Raw genomic sequence first — 20893 nt, 5'->3', positions numbered from 1 at the left:
ATTCGCCTTTATTGCATCTGCCTATTTTTTTGTTTTTCATTGTCTCTATTCTGTGCTAGCTGTTTGAATTCGAGTAGCAATAATCTCTTCGCCTGTTTACTGATTTTCCTATGTCCAATCTCTTTTTATTTATGTTATTTTTATCCACGATTTTTATACAGGGTTGCGAGGAAGTCTGGCAACACGTTATTTTCTCGGAAACCGCTAGAACGATTTTTATGGATTTTGGTGGGTAAGGGTCTTTTAATGCGGCCGATATTATAGTGGTAATTACATTGTTTTTAAATCTTCCGTTTTTCTGGACTTTCTTATTTCATTTGGAACATCCTGTATATTTTTTAAGTTTTGGAATCCCTAGGGGATACTGAATTTTTTTTATATGATATTCCCTATACCTAAATGCAATAGTTTCGAAGTTATTGCTGCATTTATTAAAAAAAAATTTTTAACAATTTATAAAAATCAATTTTTTCGGCCCGGGTAGATATTATTTTCAGCTCCTTGGATCATTGTGAACAAAAAAGATCTTTTGTAATTTTTCTCTAAAGTTAATAGTTTCCGAGTTATATACAATTTAAAACTGAAAAAAATCGAAAAATGACGATATTCTAGGTTCAAAAACACAAGTAAAAGTTATTAATTTTGAAACTACGAAGTGCCTTAATTCAAGATCAATCCTTATTTTATCAGCTACCGATAAGCAATTTGGTCTTGATTCATTCTAAAATATTATTTTTTAGTTGCTCTTGCCCGTTGATCGCCCGTTGTCTCATATGCGCTTCATTAATAATTAAAAAATAATATTTTAGAATAAAACTTGTCAAAAATTATTATAGGTGTCTGATAGAAGAAGGTTTGGTCTTGAATTTAGGTACTTTGTAATTTCAAAAATTGTTTTTGACATGTGTTTTTGAACCTTGAAAATCGTCATTTTTCGTTTTTTTTTTTCAGTTTTAAATTGCGTATAACTCGAAAACAATTAACTTTATACAAAAATTTCAAAAGACCTCTTTTGTTTCCAATGATCCAAAGAACCTAAAATAATGTTTACCCGGGCCGAAAAAATTGAGTTTTATAAATTGTTTAAAATTTTTGTTTTTAATAAATGTAGCAATAACTCCGAAATTATGGCATTTAGGTACAGGGAATCTCATATGAAAAATAATCAGTATCCTTTAAGGATTCCATAACTTAAAAAATATACAGTGTGTTCCATTTGCCATAAGAAAGTTCATTAGATTTAGAGAAAAACGGAAGATTTGACAACAATGTAATTACCACTATAATATCGGCCGCTCAATTATTATTTCTTTAAAAGTTATTGAGATGATACTTACGTGTTGGCCAGCAGTATCCAAGATTTCAAAATACACTAATTCGTTGTCGATAGACGTGTGGAAAGTATAGACTTTTTCCAAAGTGGGATCATATTCGCCGATATAACGTCTTGTGATAAATCTGACAACCATTGCTAAAAAAAATAATAACAATAAGAATTTTGCTACAATAATAAAAGTATGTACTATATTTTTAATAATTAAAACATTTTTTTGTATTATACACACATTCGATATTATAATAAGATATTTCATTAAGGCTTCGTACACACTATCGACTTCACTCCGCTCTCGATAGCAGTATGTCTTATTTTTACTCCTCTTCGGATCTCTCATCGTATTTTCTGTAATTCTTGTCAGTACTCTCATCTCTGCCGTTTCCAGTAGTATTTGTGTTGTTACTGTGTTTATAGTAGTAGCCTGGTTAGTCCTGTCGCTAGTGGGTTTACAGCGGCCTCCTTAATTCAGATGGACTTACCCAATTTTTTTTATGTATTTTCACCCGTAGAACACGAATTTTTTGGGTAACAGTCGATCCGGATGTCGATAAGATTGTTATAAACAAAGAACTTGAGGAATCACATAACAGCGATTTTTTGCAAAACAAAACATTCTTTTGTATTTTTTGGGTAATTTAAGCAAAACATGTTTTTACAAGTTTTTTCGTAAGATGCATAAGTTTTTTAAGATGCATAAGATGCATAAGATGCACAAGATGCGTAAGATGCACAAGATGCGTAAGATGCATAAGATGCACAAGTTTTTTCGTAAGATGCATTTTTTCGTAAGATGCATAGTTTTCGACATACTGCAAGCGCCAGTTAACTTGGCGACAGCGAATACGCACAACGACACTGAGACTGATGATCATCCCATAAGCCACTGTGCAATGCGTCTCGCCAAGTTAACTGGCGCTTGCAGTAAATGCGGTTGAACTTTCAAAAAATCGAAAAATTGCAATTTTTGAACCCAAATAACTTTTGATTGAAAAATAAAATAGCAATCCTGCTTACCGCATTTGAAAGTTCAAGTCAAATTCTATCGGTTTTGATTACCTTCATTGCTAAAAATTAATTTTTTTATTGTTAAACAAAGCTATAAACACATAGTGATTGAATGATGTTTTCAATGCATTTCCCATTTGAAATCGAACGAGTAGGCGCGCATACAGACAATTTCTACGTAGATTACGTAAACTAAAACGCATGCATTGGGCACGGGAAACACTATGTGTCCATGGCTTTGTTTAACAAATAAAAACTTAATTTTTAACAATGCAAATAATCAAAACCGATAGAATTTGACTTGAACTTTCAAATGCAGTAAGCAGAATTGCTATTTTATTTTTTAAACAAAAGTTTTTCGGGTACAAAAATTGCACTTTTTCGATTTTTTGAAAGTTCAACTGCGTTTATCTCGAAAACTATGCATCCTACGAAAAAGCTTGTCAGAACTTGCTGAGAATCACCCAAAAAATACAAAAAAATGTTTTGTTTTGCGAAAAATCGCTGTTATATGTAATTCCTCAAGTTCTTTGTTTATAACAATCTTATCGACGTCCGGATCAACTGTTACCCAAAAAATTCGTGTTCTACTGGTCAAAATACATAAAAAAACTTGGATAAGTCCATCTGAATTAAGGAGGCCGTTGTACCCCCCCCCCCTGGCGACAGGACTAGGTAGTTTTACTGCCAGTCTGTTTGCTTTATGTACTTGATCCCTCACTTTTTTATCCAGGTCTCCAAAGCTGGTCAGTGTAATTCCAAGGTATTTTGTTACCATTATTTGTTCAATACTGATGCCATCGACTTCTAATTTTAAATCTGATTGGTTCTTTTGCTGATTACTATTAACATTACGTCCTCGCTTATCAGAGTATTTTTACTTTTTTGTTTACCATTCCGAATCCTTTTTCTTTATTAAAATTTTTAACGATTTCATCTTGAATAAATTGAAGAGCATAGTGCTCAATGAGTAACCCCTGTCTGATTCCGCTGCATATGTCTATAGGTTCTGTAACTTATTCATCTATTCTGACTTTGTTGTTTTGGTAAATGTTTTCAATAGTTTTTGTGATATCTAGAGAAACTTTCCTACTATCCAGAAGATGGATTATATCTTTCAGTCTTACTCTGAGTAATGCTTTTTTAAAGTCAATCAGTCACAGAATTGCAGATCTAATTAACTTTAGTGATTTCTGAGTAATTTGCTATATGACAAATATTGCATCTGAACACGATCTTCTGGTACGAAAACCTTTAGCTGTTGTTTATCTGCTAAACTTATCCTCTGATTCATTAGTTACTTGTATTTTTTTTATACCTTTGTAGATTTCTGGCTGTTTTGTATTTCCTTTTTTGAATAGTAGAATTAGTTCGCTACTTCTCCACTCTTCCGGTATTTTATTGTTTTATAACTTTGTTAATTAACGTTGTTAATAATTGTTGTATCATTGCTGTTCCACAATATTTCAGTAATTAATTTGCCATCTGGTCTTTACCTGCAGCTTTTCTAATCTTCAGCTTTCTTTGTGGAACGGAGCGAGACATTTTTTTTGTACATTTTAGAAGCAAATCTTTGTTTGTCGTTAAATAATAGACCGGGATGTATCGTCGCCTCCGTTAGTGAAATTATTTCGATTCAATTTTTTTGCACAAACTTACTCAAAAAGAGGTCCTTATAACATATCCACAGGGTGCCGGGCGGTGCCGTGGTCTAAAAATTGTTTAAACAATTTTTTTTAAACAAATTGACAAAAATAATTTTTTCATTGCGAACGATTTTCTTTAGATGATTTGGGTTATTCTGAGCAAAAAAGATCACTTGTGATTTTTGTCTAAAATTGATTGTTGTCGAGTTATATGGCCATTTTCGCATTTTTCAAATTTTAAATCGCGTATAACTCGACAACAATCAATTTTAGAGAAAAATCACAAGAGACCTTTTTTGCTCAGAATGTCCCAAATTATCTAAAAACATGATATGAGGACCATTTTTGAGTAAGTTTGTGCAAAAAAATCAAATCGGAATAATTTCACTAACGAGGGCGACGATAAATGCTGGACTAGCGCTAATTGTTAATAATTAAAAATAACAGCTTTGTAATAAAATAATGACAAACATCTCTTCAGGACCTTAAATAAGGGGTTTGATGCTTGATTTGGTCACTTTTTGAATTTTATAAAATTTTTAATCGAGTTATTAAGTCTTGAAAATGGCTATTTTCGCATCTTTCAAATTTTTAATCGCATATAACTCGACAACAATCAATTTTAGAGAAAAATGACAAGAGACCGAATCGGAATAATTTCGATAGCGATGACTACGATACAGCCAGGTCTATGAGAGAAAATTGATTTTCAAGCCCTCTCTGACTAAGTTCATTATTTAATATTGATAAAAAAATATCAATAATGTTTTACAATATCTTTTTAACAGCTAGTGATATATTCTAGCAACTTCGGCAGATTCTAAACTAGTTTTATTTGAGTGTTCTTTTCTTTATCATCAATATCATTTTAATAAAGCCTGTAAATTTTTTTTACCTCAGATCGTTCAAGAAAAATAACAACTTCTAGGCCATATATCACAGTCGTCTCTAAATGCTACCATTTCCCTAAGGATACGATACAATTTGGGATATAATAAATCTTTCCTTTGACGAAACAATCTCACTTGTCAATAAAATATAAAATGTAAACTTATTTTTTTGAAAAACGATGTGTGTAAAGTCTCCAGATAGAGATTGGATTGAAAAATCATCTTTTATGACATTTTGTTTTAAAACAATAATTTCATAAATTTCATTTCAACATAATAATAAAATAAAATAATTACAATACACGAATATCAAAATAAAATTCGGTTAAGGTTGAAACAAATTTTATATCAAAGTTTAGGTGAAAACAAAAGATATTTTCAAGAAAGGATATGATTTATATAACGGGATCATTTTTTAAATAATGAAAGTGAGTCATTTTTGCACACACTCTTTAACTCCTGCGGTAACTTATGTCTTTATGAAGGATTTTACGATTATTTTCTGCAAAGTTGAAGGGAAAAGCTTTCATGCGAGACTTGCTAAATTAAAATCGACCCTTAATTTATTCAAATAATTATAAATAAAGCTTCAAAAATAAATTTACAAATAAATCATTTTTTGCGTTATAAAAATAATTACACTTTTATAAAAAAGAATTTTTTATAATAAAACGTTTCATTATTTATAGGGCCCAATATATAATTATAAACTATTTTGTTGTTTCAGTTTCTATGTCATAAAATAATTTTGTAATCGACTTTTTTAGAGTCATATTTTCTCTAGCGGATTTAAACTCATATAAATCAAAGAAAATATTTAAAATGGTATATATAATATTTATCTTATATATAAAAATCAATTCCTGTTCGTTAGTCTTGCTAAAACTCGAGAATGGCTGGACCGATTTGGCTGATTTTTATGTTGAATTATTTGTGGAAGTTCAGGGAAGTTTTATACGGTTTTATATATCCATTTTAGTAGCCACCAAAATTTTACATCTATATGTATAAAATGCTCTTTTTACAGTGTTTGTTGCCATAATCCTCCGAAACGACTTGACCGATTTTTATGAAATTTGGCAGGTATATTCGACCGGTCTGAGAGTAGATTGTTATTTATATTTCATACTTGTAGTTTATAATGATGTGAAAAATACGAAATTAAGTAGGTAGACTCCTTGCTAAATTCCGAGCAGAACTGTACTAAAATTTTTTCTCTAGCCCAATCGGTGTCCGAAATACAATATCTCAAGCCGTAGAAATATTATGAGGACAGAAGAAGAACGAGCGACAAATTTCATAGAAGAGAAGTGGAACAGTTTTTGGGACTCAAATTGGGCAAAATATGAATTTTTTAATTTTACGAAATTTTCAAAAAATATCTCTAAACGGAACCGTAAGCAGGAGAAAAATTCTGAGCACACGAAAAGAACAAGCAACATATTATAAAATGTTATTTAATTTTAAATAATTTTGTTTAATTTAATTTAAGTATTTTATTTATTTTCGTTTATTTTATTTTATTTCATTTTTTAATTCCATTTATTCTTTTTTTATTTTATTTCATTTTATTATTTTTTTAAATTTATTTATTATTTTTATTTATTTTTTTAGCTTTATTTAATTGTATTTAAATTAATATTATTTTAAAAATGAATAACCATTTTCAATTTCGTTGCAAATCGAAAATACATCCGAACCATATTCTAGTCCAATCAGAGAGTGCATCAAGCACCTCTACCGGTTTCGAAACTTATTAGTCTCTCATCAGGAGGCACATATGCTGCTCTCCCTGATCCAACCAAAACAAACCCCAGCGTGCAGTCCCGGATCGCAACGAACGAAATGGCATAGATGCCCTAGCGGCAACTGCTAACAAAAAGACTAAGTTTTCACTCTAATGGCATATAAAACAACATTCATTGAATTTCATTCTGGTGGGATGTAGAATAGCATTATGTTGTTTTATATGCCATTAGAGTGAAAACTTAGTCTTTTTGTTAGCAGTTGCCGCTAGGGCATCTATGCCATTTCGTTCGTTGCGATCCGGGACTGCACGCTGGGGTTTGTTTTGGTTGGATCAGGGAGAGCAGCATATGTGCCTCCTGATGAGAGACTAATAAGTTTCGAAACCGGTAGAGGTGCTTGATGCACTCTCTGATTGGACTAGAATATGGTTCGGCTGTATTTTCGTTTTGCAACGAAATTGAAAATGGTTATTCATTTTTGATTTACAGTTACTCTGATTAGAGTACAAAGGGAACCATTCTCGTTGGAACTTTACCGCGCTGAGCAGATGGGACGTGAATTGTAAATTGTAGAATTCGCTCATCTTCCTTAGTCTCAGCATCCGTATGGCTTGCAAATTGTAGAAGCCTCGGAGGTGTAACCAGAGAAGGTTCTTATTGTTTTCATTCTGGTGGGATGTAGAATAGCATTATGTTGTTTTATATGCCATTAGAGTGAAAACTTAGTCTTCTTCTTAAAATTATTTTATTTATTTGCATTTAATTTTATTTATTTTTATCTAATTGCATTAATTTTATTTAATTTTATTTTATTTAATCAACACCTATAGAGTTGGAACCACCCCGAACCCAATCATAAATACAGGGTTGTTTTGAATGTAGATAAAATAAAGCTGTTATATTCATTATAAGATCAACAAATTTAAGATTGTAACTGTTGCACTACAAACTTTTTTTTTTTTACTTCTAACTAAACTTTATTACTTCAAACATCATGTGTAATTAACTAAAAATAATAATAAAACCTCATTCACATCGAGCATTTTTTGTTTATTAATTACGAATTCCTTTTGTTTATTATAAGTTTATTTTATACAAAAGTTTGTTTTTATTGAGGCAGTACGAAGTCTGCCGGGTCAGCTAGTATACATATAATAATTAGCTTATAAATTATGAATGTCAAGTATATTAACTGTTAATTATTTATTAAAAAAAATTAAAAAGATACGCAACAGCCGGGTTTCGAACTCTGGACCTCTCTATCCTAGTCTAATGCTCTACCACTGAGCCACAATCAATTTGTAATTATCGATTTTTTGACGTACTTTAAAATGGAATAAAAGTACTTCACGCACAATTTCATACAATATTTTATCTACGATAAACAAATAGAAAAACTGTAACTCTTCGTCACTGGAATTCATTTCTATTCTACAATTTTTAGAACTTTGATATTTAAAAATCCTAACTACTTTCAAACTACAAAACTGTCAAAAATTGTGTTGTAAGTCATTGCTCATATTGTCATCACCATGACAACGCGATAGTTAAGGATATTTGATTATATGAAAGTGTGCCAAAAAACCCATTGAAAGTGTGCGAAAAACTAAATCCCATTTAAAATACATTGTTACTTCACGCACACTTTAACCCTTCAACCCTTCACGCACTGCTATCTATAATGACAGTTTTCACAAACTAAAAACTTATACATAATATGACATAGAGTAGATAAAAGTATTTCTAGGACCATTCAACCTTTTAAACTTTAAAAATTCGTAATTTATTTATTTATCAATAGTAAGATTTAAAATTGCGTGAGTATTTATCAACATTTCTACTTTTAACAATGCCATTTATAAATACAAGTTCTACAATGTAAAAATTGTAGAATGTTTTAAAAAATATTTATTTTTGTAGCGAACTTAAATGAAAACTTTTAAACGACTAAACAAGTGAACATGTTTGAATCGATGATTATTACGTAAACTCGGTTTTTATAGCTGGGTAAATTAATTTTTCAAAATTTGTCAATGTCAATTGGTTCATATGTTTTATTTCTAGAACAACGTTGCCACTAAAACGAAAATGTTATAAATTACTACAACATTAATACAAAAGTAACTTCCATGTATAAATCAATTAGTGTGAAATATAATAGACGGAGAGCTAGAGCCAAAAAATCATCGTCATAAGTAATATGGAGTTTTTCCTGTGAAATATGTCCATTGTATATTGACAATTATGACCCCTTTCAGGCTGACACCTCAGTGTATACAGGAAGTAGCAATAAGGGATGAAAGGGGAAAGTTAGTGTAGTCATTTACCCTTAAACGCCCAACCTTTTTTAGGTTCCATGTACGCTCAAGGGTGGGTAAAAAATGTCCACCTCGAAAATAGCTAATATATTTATTGAGAGTTGTTAGAAATGGATTAAACTTAAGAATCTTTTGCTTAATGAACACAGCATCTTCTAAAATATTAATGTAAACAATTTACAAACTTTACAACAAAATTACAATGTACATCAAAATTAACATACCAGTAAAAACCAGTAATTCAGATTTGTCGATTTTCTGCACATTCTTCCTTTCAACCTCCTCATTGGCGGATAATTATGTAGATTATGTAATTATACGTCGATAATTATATGAATTATCTTCCTACCAACATGAAATTATATAGAAATCTTTAGTAACCAGTTTTACCAAGGGTGTACTTTTTATGCCCACCCATATTTAACTCAAGATGCTACTTTTATTTTAAAAAATATCGGCAGAACCAAATTAACATTCGATAAAGGGCTGTCTTTTTAAAACAATAAATAATTTTTTTAAAATTTTTAAACACGTAATAAATATGTTACAACGGAATACGCATTAGGTGAACATTTTTTACCCACCCTTGGGCGTTTAAGGGTTTTAAAGGTTTTCACCTCCTATTTTGTTAAACCTCCATCGATTTGCATGAAAATTGGTGACTAGTTAGAGCATACCTCAAGAAACAAATCTGATTTGGTGCCACTTGCACTTTTACCCTGGTGGTGAATACCACCCCTTCCCGCGGGTGAAAACTATTTTATTAAAAATAACCCCACAAATCGATAGAGGGACAAATTTTAAGTAAAATTTGTTATATCATGTTATTAAAATAAATCAATACTTTTTGAGTTATTTAAGATCAAAGATTTGTCTATTTAAGAGCATATCGCACCCTCAGTGCAAGACTGCAGTAAGTCAAAATAAGTAAGTTTCGAGATAAATACGATTTTTATTTAATTTAACATTTTAACATTTAGATTAACATTTAATTATGATTTTGCATGCTTTTCAGCCTATATTACATTAACCAAAAATAGAAATTTAAATAAAATAATATAAATGCAAAAAAAATTAGGAATTTCAAAGTCACAACACTTTTGCACGGAAAAAATTGTTAATCACTACACATTTAGTATTAGAATTTCAAAGTTACAACAGTTTTGCACGGAGAAAATTGTAAAAAGTGTAGACATATTTACTTTTACAGTAAAACCTGTGTTACCGGCCACCTGCCAACATCGGCCACCTGTACTAACGGCCAGTTTAAAAATTCCCCAAACCAATTAGGTATAATATCTAGACTACAAAAACTGGCAATACCGGCCACCTTTCTATATCGGCCAATAGTTCTTTCATTTTTAGTGGCCGTTGCTGACTGGTTTTACCGTAGTTGTTGTCCTCTTCTCGTACATCATCTTGTGCCAAAATATTTTTATAAAAACTATGGTGGGCTTCTGGTATCATACCCGAATAGCATAAGTATACCAAATCTTTCTTTTTGGCCATTTGAATTTTTGGCTGTTCTTTGAATAGATATTTTTGACCTCTCAGTATTGTCAATACACAAGTTTTAAGATAACTGTTTTTCCTTTCATGAGAAAAAATACTTTTTGGTCGTAAATAATTAGTCTTAATTTATGTGGTTTTAATCCAATCTAACAAATAAATGGTCAAACGACATCGCACACATCTTATGGAGAATATAATGTCACACAAAGGAGATATAATTTACATGAATTGTTTGGTCTCGTAAATCTTTTTTTATCGTCTCGGCCGTTAATGGATTACGTAGACACGCTGTATATTAAAAAAACACCACAGATATAGATATGATAATAACAAATATCTTACTTTTTTCGTGCCTTTCATTGCCTGTTATCGAAGCCATTGCAATGTTCCGTGCAAAACTGTTGTAACTCTGTTACATTAGAGTTACAACAGTTTTACATGGAACTCATATTCAAAAACGCAAAATAGTTAAACTGTTGTTGTTGTTGTTGTTGTTGTTGTTGTTGTAATATTTAGCCGGTTAAGCATTTGAAAGTTACTAAAGTTTTACAGGGGATAGATATGCATGTTTACAATCGAATTCCATGGTTACTTCATTTTCATAAAATTTTTGAGTTACTGCAGTCTTGCACTGAGGGTGCGATATGCGTGAAGTTACGGATGATAAAAAGAACATGTTATTTAATTGTATGTTAGTAAAATATTATTTTTATATTATTTCGATACACTTTTGCTAAATTTATAATATCGAAATAATATAAAAATAATATTTTAGTAACTAACAATTAATATGTTCTTTTTATCATCCGTAACTTCACGCATGTGCTCTTAAACAGACAAATCTTTGATCTTTAATAACTCAAAAAGTATTGATTTATTTTAATAACATGATATAACAAATTTTACTTATAATTTGTACCTCTATCGATTTGTGGGGTTATTTTTAATAAAATCGTTTTCACCCCCGAGAAGGTGGTATACACCCCCAGGGTAAAAGTGCAAGTTGATACTAAATCATTTTTATTTCCTGAGGTATGTTCTAACTAGTCACCAATTTTCATGCAAATCGATGGAGGTTTAACAAAATAGGAGGCGAAAAACCTTTAAAGACTACACTAACTTTCCCCTTTCATCCCTTATTGCTACTTCCTGTATCCACTGAGGTGTCAGCCTGAAAGGGTCATAATTATCAATATACAATAGACACATTTCATATGCCAAACTCAATATTACTTATGACGATGATTTTTCGGCTCTAGCTCTTAGACTATAGATAAATATGACGATACAAAACTGAATACATTGATAAATTGTTAATATTAATAATTTATTTTTTCTACGACCGTTTAATAACATGCTCATTATTCACTATTTTTCAATAGATAATAACACCCATTACTTTACCCGTGAGTAATAGTCATAAAAATAATAACTATAATAGATTATACAAGGTATGGGCCGCTCAGTGCGTCGAGGTGTAAAGACAATATTAAGGATCTTCTTCTTACTCTCTTTCTTGGCTTGCATACTTGTGCATCTGCCAGTACATGTGATTATATTGCAGCTCGCCTTGCTCTAAGCAATGCTGCAACACTGAAATGAAAACCTAAAAATGTTGCCTTGATTTCCCAAGTAACCAGGGGAGATTGAGTGGTCTAGCCATATTTGTCTGTCACATGCGCGGGATCGCATGTTGCATGGTTAAAAGAGATAGATAGGCCACCTAGCGACTGCTTCTGCGTTACGATGTTTTACTCAGTATGCCTTGTCTACCCTTACTATGTCTATGGTAGTGCCATTGGCTGGAAAAATGTAGGAAGTTGATTAATGTGAGATTTCAAATTAAGTGGTTTAATTTGTGGTTGAACACCTACACCCCCTAATTTTGATTTATTTGATTAAAATATGCTCAATATTTTCTCCAAATAATCCTATTCTAGTGTCTATCTCACCTTATAGATAGTTTCATCTATTAAATTACAATAAATAAGTATAACGATTAATAGCGACTCACTAATCCTTTTGTCACTTTTTTAACTATTTATAATGGGAAATAAGCCACAATATTATTAAAATATGATTTTTATTTTTGTTTTGTCACTTGTTGCATTTTAATTTTTGCTCCCATTCCGGTTCCCGGAAATTACCTTTTTTAATGGATCATTGTTAAAACGAGCACGCCCGCTACGACAATACGCAAATTTTACCCCGGCTCTGAATAAAGTGAAATTTATTGGATTCCTTCCTCACACCTTGGACGAACAGAAGAAATTTACTCACTTTAATAAATTCGTTTTGCTCTTCTTCGCTCCAGCCGACGAGAATAATTTAGAAGTTTTTAAGAACACAGAAAACTTTTGTCAATAATACCTTTTTTGAATAATATGAAAACAATAAACTTTTTTGTGGTTGAGTGAATTTGATGCCGTAGTTTGAAAAGAAAAAAAGCTGTACTGAAAATGAAAAGGAAGATCAGTAGAGATATACGGAATTTTTTAGCAGGTTTTTAGAAGTACGGCTCTTGTTTCATCTGTAGCATCTTGTAGCATCTGTAATAGCTATTTGTATAACAAGGGAGGAAAAGGCACTTTACTCCCATGTTATACATATGATTTTTCCACCTTCCTCAAATCTCAAGTAATTTTTCATTTTTAAATAATTTATTTATGTAACTGACAAAATTTATTAGAGCACTAAAACTAACAAGTAGGTACAGTATAACTGTCAACTGTCAAATATAAGTCAAATTATTAATGTAAACATTATTAAATCAAATTAACAATTTACTGTTTTCACCATACTGCAAAATACAGGGTGCTCTATAAATAAACATTAAAATGTATAGATACTTACGTAATAGATAATAGAATATTGTATAGGGCGTCAATAAGTTATTTCATCAATGACATACCATGACGTCACTTTTACTTTTCCTCCCTAGGGAAGAAAAGTACTTTCTCTCCATAGGGAGGAAAAGTACAACTTTGCTCCCTACAATCAGGTCATGAAAAGTATACTTTCGGTAGCGGTAGGTGGAAAAAAGGAAATAAATTAGTTCAGAGACAAAAGGAAAAAAATATCCTGTTGGTGACACAACCCCCTCCAGGCCGAAACCAAATTTTTTGAGTAGTATGGACATCTATAATAATAACCTATAATATGTTTCCTGCAGCCGATTTTGACGATATACATATTTATAAACAAATGAAGATAAAAAAAACGGTAAATTTTCGCTTTTTTCGTCTATTATCAAAATTAAGCATTTTAAACAAATTTGAGAGTAAGAAGCTTATTAATCGTATAAAAAACTTCAATATGGCGTTCGTTGAATATGTCTATCCTTATTGGTTGCTTAGAAAAATGAAAAATAAATAATAAATTTTGAGTTTATATAAATATTCACAGCTTATGTAAAAATTAACTTAGAACCTTCTTATTAAACGGAATGCTGAGACTTCTGGTGCTTAAATCATACCCTAAATTTCAAAGCAATTGGTCAAATAGTTTAAAAGTTATTTAATTTGTTTATCCCAAATTAATTTTTTTTGCAACACTATAAGTCAGAAAATGATGAAGTTACAGTAATACTTTGGATAGTTTATGAGAGAAGAAAATTTATACTATTAATTTAATAAAAAAAATTACAAAAAATAATTTTAAATATTGCAAAATTATTTTGCAAGGACATGTGAATTAAAAAAAGGGGGCTAACTTCGTCCCTAATTGTCCTAGGACAATTATTGTTGTTCTTTTTAAATGTGCATAAAAATTCGGTCTTTCTAAATATGAAAAAATAACACTGGTCAACAAAAAAAATTGAAAAAAAATGAACAGACACTCTGATGGGTGTTCTTTACTAATTTTGGGTCGCTGAACTCGAATATGAGCTCCGTTTTTTCCATCACCCTCCATTTTTCCGCTCCCCCCTATTCTTGCCAAAATAGTGGTGAAATAGGTAAATTTCGTTTAATTTGCTCATTTCGCCGCGATAAATGCCAACTTATACATTAAAATTACAGTAAAATAATGATTAAGATTATGCCCAACAATTAACATAATTGGGGATCCGAGGGGGCGGAAAAAGGGGAAGAAAGGGGTATTTCTCTGAAAAAAACGTAAAAAATCAGCATTTTTCAGTATTTTTTTTTGGAAAAAAAGCGACATTACAGGCCTTTTGCCATTTTTTACACCTTCCCAATACCCCCCTTGAACCGCCTTGCATCATCATATCTCTCTTTTTCACCCTCCCCCCTTAAAGCCCCCTCGTTCTTCAACAAGAAAAAAAAACATAAATATGGATGTACAAAAAAAAAGAAGTTACCTATTTATTTGAAACAAACTCTTATGTGGTTTTGATTGTATCTGAGAATTATGACAAAAATATGATTAGACAAGGTGGAGGGGGAGAAAAGTATTAAAATTAATCATAAGGCTAAGCAATCAAAAAGTCTGAAAAAAAACATACCTGCATCTACTTGGAAATTTTTCTCCTTTTGTAAGCGTCCTCCGGTGTTTCTCGAATTTGAGTCCAACAGTAGTCCGCCAACATACTAGGGTTCCATTTTCCAGCGTATCTCTTCTCCATTTGGGCAATCTGCTGATGAAATCTTTCACCATGCTCGTCCGAAACGGCTCCACAATTTTCCGGGAGAAAACTCAGGTGGGAGTGGAGAAAATGGACTTTCAATGACATATTGCAACCTAAAGCCTTGTAAGATTTAAGTAGCTCATCAATTCGTTGTTGATAGTCATCTGACCTTTTGTTTCCAAGAAAATTGCGACAAACAAAAACAAAAGACTCCCAGGCTCTTTTCTCTTTTCTTGACAAACTGTTGGAGAAAGCATCGTCATCAAATAACTGTTTAATCTGGGGTTCCACAAATACGCCTTCTTTGATTTTGGCATCACTTATATGCGGAAATTTTTGCTTCAGGTATAAGAATCCTTTACCATCCCTATTTAGAGCCTTAACGAATTGTTTAAAAAGGCCCAGCTTAATGTGAAGTGGAGGTATAATGATTTTTTTTTGTCTACTAAGGCACCAAAAGCGATGTTTTTACAACCGGGAATATCATTCACGCGCAAGGGCCAGTCTTTTCGCACATAATGTTGATCTTTAGCACGGCTGTCCCATTCACAAAGAAAGCAACAAAATTTAGTGTATCCAGCTTGCAATCCAGTTAATATTGCCACTACTTTGAGGTCAGCACAAACATTCCATTGATGATGATCGTAACTAATTTTTTCCAAAATTTTTCTTAGATTGTCATATGTTTCCTTCATACTGGTTGCATAGGCAACAGGGACCGATGGTAGATCATTTCCATTATTAAGTAAAACCGCTTTTAAATTAGTTTTTGAGGAATCAATGAAAAGTCTCCAGTTTTCAGATACGTATGGTATTTTTAGCTCAGTCATTAGTCCTGCAATGTTGTTACAGCTAATTAAATCTTCATCATCATCATCTCGCGAGAAAAAAGAAATGAAGGCGGAATTTCTTTTTCTGAAAAACGTAATATTGACATCTTTCTGCAGGAGATTTTTCTGCTGAAGTCGTGAACCAAGAAGCTCAGCTTTTATTTTAGGCAGGTCTAAATCGCGAACTAAGTCGTTCAATTCCTCCTGAGTAAAAAGTTGTGGTTCGTTCGAACCGTTAGGCGTGTAGTCTCCATCTTGGCTCCCATGTGAGGTCTCCTCTTCCAGTGGTGACGCATTCTGTTCAGTTGCTGATTCTTCATCATCTAGGGTGTAGTTTACGGGTGGTATGGGAACAGGCAGCATATTACTATGTTCCACGGGTCTAATTGCCGAAGGGATATTCGGATAAGTGATGGTACGTTTCGATTTTCGCGAAAATCCAGATATTTTCCTCATACAAAAATAACAGTCCTCGGCATGAGAAGTGGGCTCACGCCGACCATTGGTACAGCGAAGGACATCGGACGTGATTTCCCACGTAACCACGAACTTAAATTAGTGTAACAACTATTGCAACATAATTTTGGGGCCCATGGCTTGTCTTGATCCTCGACTTTGCAACCGAAATAATGCTCATAAGCTTTTCGAACCATCTTATTTAAAGGTCTCCTTTGATTCTTAAAAGTTACTTCTCCACAAATATAACAGAAAGAATTCACATCATTCTTACAAAAACGCGGCATTGTAACTCCAAAAACTTTACAAAGAAATGTACTTGAAGCACAAAAAAAAACACGTGTGCTAAACGCAAACACCTCACTTTTAAAAACTTCGAGACAGTCTTTCTCGAACAACACGCTCACTGCAACTGACAGGTGCTTGCTTGCGAATTCAAGTAGTGTAAAAGAGAGAAGGGGGGGGGGGGGTGAAAAAGAGAGATAGGAAGGTGCAAAGGGGTAGTGGGAAGGTGTAAAAAATGGCAAAAGGCCTGTAATGTCGCTTTTTTTCCAAAAAAAATACTGAAAAATGCTGATTTTTTACGTTTTTTTCAGAAAAATACCCCTTTCTTTCCCTTTTTTCGCCCCCTCGGATCTCCAATTATGTTTATCGTTGGGTATAATCTTAATCATTATTTTACTGTAATTTTAATCTATAAGTTGGCATTTATCGCGGCGAAATGAGCAAATTAAACGAAATTTACCTATTTCACCACTATTTTGGCAAGAATAGGGGGGAGCGGAAAAATGGAGGGTGATGGAAAAAAACGGAGGTCATATTCGAGTTCAGCGACCCAAAATTAGTTAAGAACACCCATCAGAGTGTCTGTTCATTTTTCCATGTTGACCAGTGTAATTTTTCTACGGGTAACGGTTCAAAAGGTATTCTAATTGTTTGTAAGTAAGCAAAAAATCGACATGTTTTTGCAAAATAATTTTACATTGTTTAAAATTACTTTTTGTCATTTTTTTAAATTAAGTTCAGAGTATAAATGTCCTTCTTTCATAAACTGTCCGAAGTATTACTGTAACTGTGTTGCAAAAGAAATGAATTTGGGATAAATAAATTAAATAACTTTTAAACTAATTGCTTTGAAATTTAAAATATAATTTAAGCACAAGAAGTCTCAGCATTCCACTTAATAAGAAAGTTCTAACTTAATTTTTTACATAAGTTATGAACATTTATAAAATCTCAAAATTTATTACTTATTTTGCAATTTTCTAAGGAACCAATAAGGATAGACATATTCGGCGAACGCCATATTGAAGTTTTTTATACGGTTTATGAGTTTCTTATTCTTAAATTTGTTTAGAATGCTTCACGTTTTAGTAACAGATAAAAAAAGCGAAAATTTATATTTTTTTAATCTTCATTTGTTTATAACTATGTATATCACCAAAATCGGCTGCAGGAAACATATTGGCTATTATTATAGATGTCCATACTACTTAAAAAATTTGGTTTCGGCCTGGAGGGGGATGTGTCACAAGAAAAATCTTATTTCTCTGGACTAAATACATTTTACACACTTTGACATACTATTTTTTCACTTGCTTGATTTACTTCCTTGAATTTTTATTCTGTTTTTTGTTAAAGCTTTTACATATTTTAGCTTTGTCATTTGTTAGCATATAACATAAAAGCCCCTTCCATGTCAGTTGGAATAAATCAGCAAATGTTTTTTTTTCGATAAATCGTGGCTTTTCATTCACTTACATCAACATACTTTTTTTTATAATTACTTTGTAACCAGAGGTAGCTTTGGAACAGTAACATCAAAACAATTTCCAATTAATGGAAAATGTATTTTTTCATATTGTAAGCTTATTGCCCTTTGTGTATTTTAATTAAACAAGGTAGTTATGGATGGGAATATTTGTTCAATCATCATTAGATTTTTTTTTATTTTTGAAAAAATCCAATTCGGAAATCTCGAATTATTGAAATTAGTACGGTATACATGTAGTGTAAGAAATGTAGTCAGACGATACAAACTGCAGATTTGGTCATCACAAAACCTAGAAATGTATGAAAAAATAGTACGCCACTGAAATATCTTAAATTTATAAAAATTTTCCTTGTTCCTCGATCAATTTATGACAAAAAATCTTTCTTGCCGTTTTTCGTATACGTTTCATATCCGACGTGTGCAAGCTCTACTACCTAGAAAGTTTTTTTTTACCAGTGAATTATTGATCAAATTGGTTGAGTTCCTAATTTTTTTAAATGACGTTTTGTTTACTGACGTGGCTACTTTTAAACGACATTGTATAAGAAACAAGAATAAAAAACCGCTAAACGCCGTAGAAATGAGTGGCGCATACAATATTCCAGCTACAAAAGATCTGATATGAATATTACGTGGCGCGAAAATGTATTTTCATTTTGATTCAAAACAAAATTCTAGTTTTATTTTAAAATATTTTTTCATAATATTTGCCTAATTTGAAGTAAAACGCGCCACAAAAGAGTAAATTTGATGCAGTTTGAATTTTGAAGCTCTTTTGTGGCGCCTTTACTTCAAATTTAGCAAATATTATGGAAAAATCTTTTAAAATAAAACTAGAATTTTGTTTTGCATCAAAATGAAAATACATTTTCGCGCCACGTAATATTCATATCAGATCTTTTGTAGCTGGAATATTGTATGCGCCACTCATTTTTACGGCGTTTAGCGGTTTTTTATTCTTGTATCAGGAGTTTTTCAAAGTTATTTATAAATTAAATGTATAAAGTTTAATGCAATGTTTCTCGATTACACGTTAAGCTTTATAAATGGTCACCTAAATGTCCATCGAATGTACACTAGATTTTTTTTATATTCGAAATACATTGAAGAAAATATTGGGATGACCGGTAAATGAACTTGGATTGCCCGTTGCCAGATCAAATTAGCGTCGTAACCACTACAACTACATAAACCATTTAGGGAATAATCGTTAATTGGATTATACTTTTGTAGCTTAATAACTTCTAAATGGCTTAACCGATTTTGTTCACTAAACATGAGTTTGAAACGTATTGACAAGTAGTATTTTACGCATCTAAGGTCAAGTATGATAACTGAAGCTATTACAGGAATTATTGAGTTTGAAAAACCGTTTTTTCCATAAGAAATAAATTTGAGCATAATTATGAAGCCTATAACTTAAAATAAAATTCGAATTTTCCCGAATATAAGGTATACACCGTTAGATTCGTCTAGAGTCCTTCTACAAACGCTTAGTTATTGGCGTAATTCGTAGGTTGAAATTTTGAGTAATTGTCGAAAAACCAAAATTTTCAAAGTTTAGTTTTTCAGTTTTTCGGCTATACTGAGCCGCGCGTATGTCTGATCTTGACAGCTTAGGCACCATTTGAAAGCTTAACTCAACGCTATTGATTTGGTGTATTTACTATTCTCCTGTCTCTTCTTGAACCGAAGATATATACCGCCAAAAAATATGCCGTTTTGTACCTACCAAGTCCTATAGCTGGCTTATGGGTAGTCAAAACTCACAAACTACACCGGTTATGAATCGGCCCTCACCCCCTTTTCAAACACAGAAAAAATAATTCAGATCGGCTTAACTTTTCTACACACATACATTACATACATACATACATATCCACAAATATTTTCCCTCTTTTAAATAAAAATTGACTCATATTTCTGAGCTCGGTAACTTTTGAACGGTATAACCGATTTTTAAAATTAGACATATGTTGGAAAGTTAATGATCAGTAATTATAGTACTATTAGAAGCCGCAAAGGTCGGAGTTAAATTTTCGAAGTTTTTGGGAGTTTTGCGGACGAGAACGAAAAACAGACCGTAAATAGGAATTGCCGTAAAATCCACACCCTTGGACCAAAATGGATGGTTTACATATGAATGAGTGGGTCTTTTCCTGAACTTTAAGATGGGAGTTGGCCCAATTTTCTATTCAGTCAGATTTAGAAAATCGAAAATTTCAGTATATATAGTGTCGCGTGTACAGGGGTGTAGGTGTGCGCCACTGGCGAGAACTGCCGTTCTATGGCAATCTCTATAAAAATCACTTATGGGCTAAAAAAATATACGTGGAATCTTTGAAGCTCATTTTCAGCATCAGTTTTCAGCAAATGTAACGTCTTCTTCTACTTGGCTGGTTTTACAACTTGGGATGAGTCTTTACCGCGTTCGCTATACCGTCCATCTTCTACCATCTTAAGCTTCCATTTCCCATTGTTGTACCCCAATCCTAGATAAATCGGCTTCAACATAATCCTTACATCTTTTTATGGGACGGCCTACTGATCTTCAACCGCCTGGTCTCTCAAAAAACTGTCTTTAACCATAGGCGTAACCAGGATGATCCTAAGGGGGGTTACAACTACCTGAAAGGGGGGGTTACAACTACTGGAAGGTCTCTGAGAGCTATGGTGTTAAGCGTATAAAGCTCAAAGTACATCCCAATGGGGGGGGGTTATGACCCCCAAAATCACCCCCTGGTTACGACTATGTCTTTAACACTCTGTCTTCCTCTGACCTTACCACAT

General features: G+C 32.2%; 1 protein-coding gene across 1 annotated transcript in view; it reads right to left on the bottom strand.

The window, feature by feature from the left end:
• LOC114324307 (ras-related and estrogen-regulated growth inhibitor) overlaps window positions 1–20893 on the bottom strand; it is a 365537-nt gene that overhangs the window by 149077 nt on the left and 195567 nt on the right. The window contains exon 3 of the mRNA XM_050651462.1: window positions 1338–1471. Within this exon, the coding sequence (XP_050507419.1) occupies window positions 1338–1471 (134 nt within the window). The remainder of the gene's footprint in view (window positions 1–1337; window positions 1472–20893) is intronic.

This window comes from Diabrotica virgifera, chromosome 1 (genome assembly GCF_917563875.1).
Source record: "Diabrotica virgifera virgifera chromosome 1, PGI_DIABVI_V3a".
In the NCBI taxonomy this organism is placed as follows: Eukaryota; Metazoa; Arthropoda; class Insecta; order Coleoptera; family Chrysomelidae; genus Diabrotica; species Diabrotica virgifera.
The sequence above is the reverse complement of the archived record's forward strand: the minus strand, read 5'-3'. Positions and strand labels throughout refer to the sequence as shown.